General features: G+C 36.5%; 1 protein-coding gene across 1 annotated transcript; it reads left to right on the top strand.

The window, feature by feature from the left end:
• The first annotated feature begins 101 nt into the window (after window positions 1-101).
• Window positions 102-6,894, top strand: eci1 (enoyl-CoA delta isomerase 1). The gene is made up of 7 exons (XM_017450876.2): window positions 102-231; window positions 726-851; window positions 2,504-2,631; window positions 2,798-2,944; window positions 3,095-3,216; window positions 4,195-4,373; window positions 6,601-6,894. The coding sequence occupies exons 1-7, from the start codon at window positions 189-191 to the stop codon at window positions 6,765-6,767; spliced, it is 912 nt and encodes a 303-aa protein (XP_017306365.1). The 5' UTR covers window positions 102-188; the 3' UTR covers window positions 6,768-6,894.
• Window positions 6,895-10,291: the final 3,397 nt, after the last annotated feature.

Here is a 10,291-nt window from a genome sequence, read left to right as displayed (position 1 = left end):
ATGGACAATCTGAAGCTGTTGAAGACTGAACCAGATACTTCGATAACGACAGTCCCCTCTCACTGCGATTGGTTATTTTGAAAAAACGGGTTTTTTTGTCCAATCGGATTAGGAGTAAACATACGGGCACGCCCACTTTACAGAAGTTAGAAACGTCAGATTTGTGGGTTCGTTATAAAGAAAAGAAAATGGCCGCTGTGCTGAGGCGGGGAATCAAGTTCATCTCCTTTGGTACTGGTGGTTGTTGTTGTTGTTTTTTTTTGCAGCGTGGGATTTAGCTGGTCTGTTTTCACGTGTCTTTTGGTTACAAAGTCTGTTTGCTAACATTTAATATGGATTTTAAAATTCGAGGAAAGGAAATTGTCCGTAGTGTTTGCAGGAGAATTGGAACAGAGGGCATGAGACTTTTAGCAAACAAGCGAATGTGCGACAGCTATAAATAATTTTATACTGTCACGAAATGTAATGAAATTAATTCCTGAATATTTTTTTTTAGATAGACCTGCTAAGAATACATTGAATTTATATTTACTTTCCCAAAGTCACTGCAACGACAGTGGCTCAGTCCCAAATGCCCTTCCTTAGACATCTAGTGCATTACATAGGGTATAGAGGTTATTAGTTCACGCCCAATGGAGCATAGTGATTCCTGTTTCAGAACTATGTCAAAAAATATTAAGTCTGTGTTCATATTCACGTCATTCCCTTTCTCCTGAATTTCTCAGGATCTTCTCAGCTCTTTTCTGGAGGTTGTAAACATGGCAGAACCTCCACTCTGTCCTTCTTCAGCTCCAGCAATAGAAATTCATCATCTTCATCCAAAATTAAAGTGGACCTGGACAGCAGCACTGGTACGAATCACTGCCCAGGGTTGTAGTAATAATAATAAATAATACTATATATATAATTTCGTATTGCACTTTTCATATGTTTAAAATGGAGCACCGTGTACTTTGCTGTGTGAATGAGGAAAAACCCAACAATAAATAAATAACCAAAAGGCAGTTAAAGATAAAATAGTAATAGCAGTGACAGGAAGGAAAAAAATATGTACTACAAAATGTAATAAAAATTGCAGTGAAAAATGCAATTATTCAAATAATATAAACTAATGTAGTATGAAGTTTAAAAAAAGACAGTTAAAACAAGAGTAAAATGTGTTGTTGATAAAATAGCAGTGACAGAAGAAAGTACTAACAATACAAAGTAAAGTAATTAAAATAATCTAAAAGTAATCATGTAAACGTATAGCAAAAGATATTTATAAGCTAAAGTGGAATATAATATGAAAATTATATATCAATTCTTCGTTTCTAACTAATGTTAGAAATGTTAGATAAGTAATAATTATTTATCTAATTAATATTGAAGGATTTATGTCAAAACCTTTGAAAACCTGGCAGTCGTTTATGAGTCTTGTAGTAAAGTTCGTACGTTTGGGTAAGCCAAACAAACATAAAGAGGTTTCTGAAATGCTGATTTTCTGCATACTCCCATGTGCATGCTGATCGTCTGTAAAGTGCAAACCACGTTCCCCACACAGCTCATTTGCATGCTGTGACGCCCACAAAACTCCATAAAAGTGCAAGTGCACAGACAGCTGGGAGCACGAAATGAGCAATCAGGGTGAAGGCTGAAAAACAGAAGTGGAAGTTATTTTGACTCACTTCTATGCCAGTAAAATGTTTAATAATATATATGATAATAATAATAATAATAATAAGCAAGCATTAAATCCTCTGTCAGCTGAGGTGTTTGTTTGAGACAGACCGGCCCGTCCTCTTGTTTAAATGCCTCCATTTCTTTTGTCATAATTGAACAATTAGTTTTATTTGTCTTAATTTATGGGCATGTCAACTTTCTTTATTTTTTATTTTCTTTAATTAATGGCTATAAACTAAAATGACTGGTTTACACTAAATGTTCTGGATGGAGCTCTGAGTCCCTGAGCGAGTGATCTAGCACGAGGATGTGTTTTTATTCGAGACTCCAAAGCTCTTCTGTAAGTGGCTCTAGATAAGAACATCTGCTAAACGCTATAAACGTAATAATCTTTTAAACAATTTAAACTCGACAGTATATCTCAGTTATAAATGTGCAGTAATTCAATCAAATTATATTATTTGAAGTCGATCAAGGTGAAGCTTACTTTAGTTAGTTTTCCTGTGCATAATTGTACACACACTCAGGAGCATGAGTAGATAGATGATCACTGTATTCATCCCAGAGTTAAATTCACCTGTTACAGCAGCACAGAGATTTAGAAGTATACTATAACTGATTTAACATTATAGATGAAACAAATAAGAATAAATATACATGTGTATACATAGAAAGTTTTTCCTATTTGACAGTATTTTCATGAGAACCAAACTCGGCGTGTAAACGCTTTACGAATAAATGAGGCCTAACAATCGCAAAAATAAGTTTTAAAAAAGTATATTTTGCATGTTAGCATTTTTATATTTCTTCTTATTACTGATATTTGAATGTTTTTTTGCAGGTATTGCTGTGATGAAGTTCCAGAACCCACCGGTGAACAGCATGAATCTGGACTTTCTAACCGAATTCTCCATCGGTTTAGAGAAGCTTGAGCTGGACAAGAGCTGCAGAGGAGTGATTCTCACCTCGGTTGGTACATGACTGCACACAGGATTTCAGTAGTCATGATGATTAGAAGAAATTATGGGAAAAAATAGGGCGGGAAGTGTTTTTAAACATTCATTAAGAATGTTCAAGATAACAGTGTACTGTTACGAGTTTTGCAAAAACAGTAAATCAGCCTGCCTCTTTCTAGGCTCAGCCGAAGATTTTCTCCGCAGGCCTGGACATCCTGGACATGTACGGTAAGACTCCGGAGCACTACGCCGAGTTTTGGAGAGCGGTGCAGGACATGTGGCTCAAACTGTACAGCTACAGTAAGATCACCATCGCTGCCATCAACGTGAGTCTCCTTTAACTTTCCCCAGACTCTGTGTGTGTGTGTGTGTGTGTGTGTGTGTGTGTGTGTGTGTGTGTGTGTGTGTGTGTGTGTGCGTGCGCGCGCGCTTGTTTTTTTTTTTTTTTTTTTTTTTAATGTTTATTTTATTTTTAGGGTTCCAGTCCTGCAGGAGGTTGTTTGATGTCCTTGTCAAGTGACTACAGGATCATGGCGGACAATCCTCGTTACAGAATCGGCCTCAACGAGACGCAGCTTGGCATCGTCGCTCCCTTCTGGTGCGTGAGTGGATACACAGCGAGACACTATTGTTTTTGTTATTTAAAGGTGCAATAGTCAATATTTTTCATTTCTTACTAGTACAAATAATTTGTTAATGTTTATGAATATATAGATTTTTGTATAAATGTGCAAAGCCAAAAAAAATTGTATGTAAATTTGAAGTAGATCTACTGTACTGAAAGTATATTAAACAACAAAGCTGTGAATACTTATTTCCTTTCACTGTACACATTATATATATATATATATATATATACATAATATATATATATATATTGTGATTAGATGCAGCAGCAAATAAGATTAAATTCTTGACCATAAATCTGTCAATAGAGCCATACCTGTATCAGCGGTTACTAAGAAGTATTATAATACTTCTCTTTATATTTCCATATGTTATATATATAATTTCCAAATTAATTAATTTTATGTCTTACTCTTTCTCTCTGTCTCTGCCTATGTTTGTCTCTCACTCTTTCTCTTTGTCTCTCTGTCTGCTTCTCTCTCTCTCTGTCTGACTTTGCCTATGTCTTTCTTGCTCTTTCTCACTGTCTGTCTCTCTCTCACATCTTTCTCTCTGTCTCTCTCTCACTGTCTGTCTGTCTCTGCCCATGTGTCTCTCTCACCCTTTCTCTTTGTCTCTCTCTCTCACTGTCTGTCTCTCTCTCACTCTTTCTCTCTGTGTCTCTCACTCTTTCTTTCTCTTTCTCCCCGTCTGACTGCACTTGCTCGGTCTATCGCTATATCTCTCTCTTTCTGTCTCTCTTGCGCTCTTGCTGTCTATTATATAAAAAAAATTGTAAATAATTTTTGCTGAGTTTCTTACCTTATTAGTTACTATTCTATCTTATCAAGTTTTTATTATCTATTGTTTGTTAAACATAAATATAATGAGCAGTACGCTTTATAAGGCTCAGTTTTGCATGGTGTTGTGACATTTAAACATGCAGAGCTGAAATCTGTGTGGGTATCAGGTTTAAGGACACGATGGTGAACACAGTGGGTCACAGAACAGCAGAACTTTCTCTCCAGTTCGGTCTGATGTACAGTCCCTCTGATGCCCTGAAGATCGGCCTTGTGGACCAGCTGGTTCCTGAGGAGAACGTTCTCAGCACGGCTACTGACACCATGACCAAGTGGCTGGACGTTCCGGGTCAGAACCTTCCTTTATTCTGATCTTCACTGAGTACAGACTGCCTTTCTGTTTTCATCCCACTCTTTAAAAAAGAGAGCCAATATTTAGCTGTATATATCACGATACACACATGTTTACTGAAATGCAGCTTAAAAATGACTACTGAAATGAAATCAGACAATTTAGAAGAATCTTTTAGTCAACTCCAGAATTATTGGCACATTTCATAAAAATAAGCAGAGATCAGTGTATGAAATACACACAATAAATACAGTGGATATAAAAAGTCTCCACACCCCTGGTAAAATGGCAGGGTTTTATGATGTACTTTTTTTCCCTACCTATTATTGAGACATTTTAACATAGAAATTAAGGTGAAAAACAATCATTTTAGGGAGAAAAAAAAGACAAATAAAAAACTTCCAATACCCAGCTTGCATAAGTGTGCACACCCTTTTATAATCGGAAATATGGCAGTGTTCAGAATCAACTCAATTAACATTCAAACACGTTAAATACTAATTAGTTTACACCTGCCATCAATTAAAGTGACTAATTACCCCCTAATAAAGCTGTTGCTTTAGGATTTTCCTGACTAGGTACTTGATAACATCCAACTGGAAAAGCCATGGGCTGCAAAGAGCTTAGAAAACAGGTACGAGATCTCATTTTTGAAAAATATCAATCAAGAGAGGGTTACAAATTTTTTACAAGGCATTGGGTCTACCATTGAACACTGTAAAGACAATAATCAAGAAGTGGAGAAAATATGGCACGGCAGTGACACTACTAAGAACAGGACAGCCCTCTAACATTGATGAGAAGATCAGGAGAAAACTGGTGAGAGAGGCTGACAAGAGGCCTACAGCAGCATTAAAAGAACTGCAGCAATTTCTGACAAGTTCTGGTTGCTTCCTACACGTGACAACAGTCTCCCGAATTCCTCATATCTCTGAGCTATGAGGCAGGGTGGCTAGACAGAATCCTCCTTTAATCAAAAAATAAGTAATAAAAAGCCATCCAGTCTCTCCAAACCATGTGTAATAATGTGTTTATGATCTGATGAGACCACATCACCTCACCAAAAGACACGATGAAGCATGGTGGAGGTAACATAATACTCTGGAGCTGTTTTTTTTCAGCTGGAACCGAGGCTTTATTCTGGGTGGAGGGAATAATGAATAGCTCCAAATACCCGTCAGTTTTTTCACAAAACCTTAAGTCTTCTGGTAAAACAATTAAGATGAAGAGAGAGTTTTTAAGATGAATTTCAGCTTTAAGAGAAATGACTCGAAGCAATCCTCCAGATCAACAAAGGAATTTCTTCACCAAAACAAGTTCAAGGTTTTGAGTCCAGACCTAAATCCAATCAAAAATCTTTGTGGTGACCTGAAGAGGGCTGTGCACAGGAGATGCTCACCCAATCTGAGAGAGTTCGAATGATTTTGCAAGGAAAAATGGCAAAATATTGCTAAGTCAGGATGTACCAAACTGATTGACTCTTACCCAAAAAGACTGATAAAATCTAAAGCTGTTTCAACTAAGTAATTCACCTATGCAACTAGGTTAGGGTCAGCATAAAGGTATTGGTTTGTTTTTCACTTTTGTCCCCCAAAAATGATTCTTATTGTTTTTCACATTAATTAATAGGTTAAAAATTCACAATAAAGGTAGAAAAGGTTCTGATATCATTTATCACAAAAACCTGCCATTAACAGGGGTGTGTAGACTTTTTATATCCACTGTATATACTTTAAAATATATATATATATATATATATATATATATATATATATATATATATATATATATATATATATATATATATATATATAATATATATAATATATATATATATATATATATATATATATATATATATTTTTTTTTTTTTTAACCTTAAACAGTGTAGAAGATATGTAGTTTTATTCTAACAAAATATTGTTAGGGGTGATTTTTTTTACCCTATAATTTCACCAATAATTTTTGAGGATACAGATCATGTAAAGACTTATGTTTTATTTATGTATTATTAATTATTTAAGCAGTCGTCTAAACTCAACTGCATTTGAACAAATCAGAAAATAAAGATCCAAAAAATAAGGTCTATAGCGAACAACCTGATTTTGAAAAACCGTGTAAACTGAAATGTTTTTAATATCATGTGTGTGTGTATAAAGCTGTTAAAATGCAAAATAGATGTATAATGCTGCATAATTAAGCTCTGATGTGTTTTGATCCACAGATCACGCCCGCGAGATTAGCAAATCCATGCTGAGGAAGCCGACAGTGGACCGACTGCTGGCCAGCCGAGACGCCGACATTAAAAACTTTGTGAGCTTCATCGCTAAAGACTCGATCCAGAAGTCTCTGGGCCTGTACCTGACCATGCTGAAGCAGAGGAAGGCGTGAACACGGGACTGACTCACTTCAATGTCTTCTGTTCTCTTTACGTGTTAGGGTTCGATTACCTCGTTCAGTTTTGCCTGTGATTCTCTTCTTGCAGTTGTTTGTAAATTAAACACGAACAGCACTGTGATATCAGCGTGTGTGTTTCCAATGCTAATAACATCGTAACGCTCCATGTGATGGAGAACTGCCTGTTTATTTATCTTTGAAAAATAATGGCATATCTTCATTCATCTAAAAAAAATAAATTCACATAAGGTTTTTTTTTTCATTATATAAATAGTAATTTATTTAAATAAAAATATTATTTTAAGTAATAATAAATTATTGAAACAGTAGTATTATTAATCTTTGAAATAGAATTTTATGGAAATACAGTGCCCTCCACTAATATTGGCACACTTGTTAAATATGAGCAAAAAAGGCTGTGAAAAATGTCTTTATTGTTTAACCTTTTGTTCTTTTGTTCAATACATTCACAAAAATACTCTGCTCTCATGGGTCAAAAAATTGCAAACAAGACAGGTTTATTAAAAAATTTAGCTTTGTTAAATATAATTGTGCAACAGTTATTGGCACCCCCATGAATTCATATGAGAAAAATATATCCGAAGTATATTCCCATTGATATTTTACTTTTTTTTTTATTTTAAATACACCTGGGTGACTAGGAACGGGAAATTGTTCGACCATGACTTTCACAGCCTTCTTTGTTCATATTTACCAAGGGTTCCAATATTAGTGGAGGACACTAGCTATAGTAATTACAACAAAGAAGAAAGGAGCTTTATAAAGTTTTATTTTAATGAATAAGCAGGACAGCAGTTATCCATGTGACTTTAGGTCGGGCGTTTCTGTGTTTCCGTCTGAGAGAGAGCGTCGATGCCAGAGCATCTTGTTTGAGCTTGTCTGGACCTCAGCTGAGACTGAAATCATTGATGATTGGTACAAGACATGACTTTGCTAGCACAATGCTGCTTCGACTACTTTGAGGGCGGTGGTAGCTCGATGGTTAAGATGTTGGTCTACTGATCAGAAGGTCGTGAATTCAAATGCCAGCAAAACCAAGCTGCCACTGCTTGGCCCTTGAGCAAGGCCCTTAACCTTCAACTGCTCAGTTGTATAAATGAAGTAAATGTAAGTCGCTCTGGATAAGGGCGTCTGCCACATATATAAATGTAAATGACTCACTTTCTCTCTCTCTCTCACACACACACATACTGTTTGTAGGTTGCAGAAGCAATTAATTGTCAGTGCTGTGAAAAATCAGCTGCAGGGTTTAAGTGTCAGGACTATATATGTGTGTGTGTGTGTGTGTGTGAGAGATGCTGTGATTCAGTCGTTGTCCGTGATGTGGATGAAACCTGGACAGGGTTCATACAGAGTGCAGGAATTCAATGTTTTATTAAAAATACGCAAGTGATAGAAAACCTGGAAAATATCCCGAATGTTCAAACCTTTTTTTTTTTTTTTTTTTTTAACTTTTTTTGTTTGTTTTTAATTTTAGAAAACTCTTCCAGGTGATGCAAATATGACTATGTACATTTGCTTCACACCGCTAGGGTTATGGGTTCGAATCCTGCACTCACCTACTGTTGGAAAGTTCATGTAGAGTCCTGGAATTTGAGTACTGATTATGTTTTTTTAATGGCTAACATTTCCATATTAACTCTTACATGTAGAATAAAGAGGTTTGAAACCTTGATTGATTTTGTCTGTGTTACCTGATATTTATACCCCTGTGACCTTTGATTCAGTACACAAACTGACTAGAAACATTTACAGCTTTAATCTTTAAATCTTTGATTCGAAGATCAGAGCTGAGAAGCAAATACATCACAAAGCCAACATCATATATGCAGGATGCATCTGTTCACTATTTGTCCATATCCATTTTATTCTATACATCCTGAGAGTATCACTGGAGTATATTTCACACCGTTTCACACGACTACGAATGACTGTTTGAATTCCTTCTTTTATTTCCATTCACGCATGACCTGAGACTGCATTAAGTAAGGAATAAAACATGATGAGGTGTGCTGTTATAGGAAAAATAATCAACAACAGACAACTGTTTCATTAAAATCTGCTTATAAAAGTTTTGCAGTTAATGTACAAATGAATGTTAGGAATCTTTATGCAATGTTTACGTGATATATTCTGAATTTTATGTAGACAACCTTCAAATGAAACATCAGTTCAGCTGTAAGTTTGAGCTTGGCGATACACAGGAATATATCATCACAATGAATTCTGGACTGTTATGTCATAAAGAGGTGAACCAAAAAATACATTCTGACAGATCGCAGCAAGATTTCACAGCGACAACCAGCGAGAAAGAGACGGACAGCGAAGGAAGAAGATTGAGGACTAAACTAAGGACTGATTTCAGTGAATAAAAGAGATTTATCCTGCTTGGAGAAAGGTCAATTGAAATTAATATCCTCTTTATGATTCAAAAATTATTAAACTTGATTCCAGTGGTTACAGAACGTTAACATGTTATTTTTGTTAGCTCCCGTACTACTAGCATATCTCTAAATAGCCTCAGGCGTTTACCAATTAGCATACTATTAGGATTTGTAAATCTATATTCTGGAACGAGACCCCAGAAAACTGTTAGGATTTGTGAATCTATATCCCGGGACAGGTCCCCAGAAAACTGTTAGGATTTGAAACTAGAGAATCTCCGGGTTATGATCCTTAAGAAGAGAGAAAGTGGAAATACAAGAAGGAGGTGCCCTCGCCTTGCTACACACTTCCCACACCAAGGCCTTGGGAGAGTTTGCCAAATGACACACAGACACACAAATTATCAATGCCATCTTAGGTACCAACAGGACCTGCACACATTCTCTCCATAAGCGGCGAGGAACGCCCAGGGATCCTTGAGCCTATGACAGCTCCCACCATTCCCATGCTCCCTCCAGACAGGGCATGAGACGTTGTTTATACATGTATGTGTTAACACGACTAATACAATAAAATCTATATGGGTATGTGTTAAGGTGAGATGCGACGAGGCCCCCTAAGGGCTGTTTGATTGTGAATTTTCTCCTTTCTTGAGTGAGCTGTTTCTGGTAAGACACTGTTTCCATCTACTAGCGTGAATCCACTGGGGTTGTGAACAACGGCTATCACTGATGTGTGAGGTCCAAAGGCGGATTTTCCCTACTTCCTGGGGTTGAGGCTTTTCTAGTATTGTATCACCTGGGAAAATGGGGAGTAGGTTTCTCTGCAGATAAAGGGAGAGAAGCAAATACATTACCATGCATATTTTCAATTAACACTTGAGTGCAATTGCTGACAATCATGTCCAGGTCTCCTGTAAAAGAAACACCAGGGTTAGCTTTAGTCCACAGGGTTGGAATTGGTCTGCCCATTATGATTTCAAAAGGAGTTAACTGAGACTCGGCATGAGCAGTTATAAGAGTTAGAGGGTCTGACGGTAGTGGAGTCAGCTGTACTTCATGAATAATTGTCAGTTTGAGATCACTGATTTAGACTGACCACTTCCACCCACG

This window comes from Ictalurus punctatus, chromosome 2, assembly GCF_001660625.3.
Source record: "Ictalurus punctatus breed USDA103 chromosome 2, Coco_2.0, whole genome shotgun sequence".
In the NCBI taxonomy this organism is placed as follows: Eukaryota; Metazoa; Chordata; class Actinopteri; order Siluriformes; family Ictaluridae; genus Ictalurus; species Ictalurus punctatus.
This window is presented reverse-complemented; position numbering and strand designations above follow the sequence as displayed.

Coding starts and splice junctions, on each gene's coding strand:
- eci1 (XM_017450876.2), top strand. CDS start 189: ATGGCCGCTGTGCTGAGGCGGGGAATCAAGTTCATCTCCTTTG. Junction 232..725: donor AATCAAGTTCATCTCCTTTG/GTACTGGTGGTT, acceptor TGAATTTCTCAG/GATCTTCTCAGCTCTTTTCT. Junction 852..2,503: donor GGACCTGGACAGCAGCACTG/GTACGAATCACT, acceptor GTTTTTTTGCAG/GTATTGCTGTGATGAAGTTC.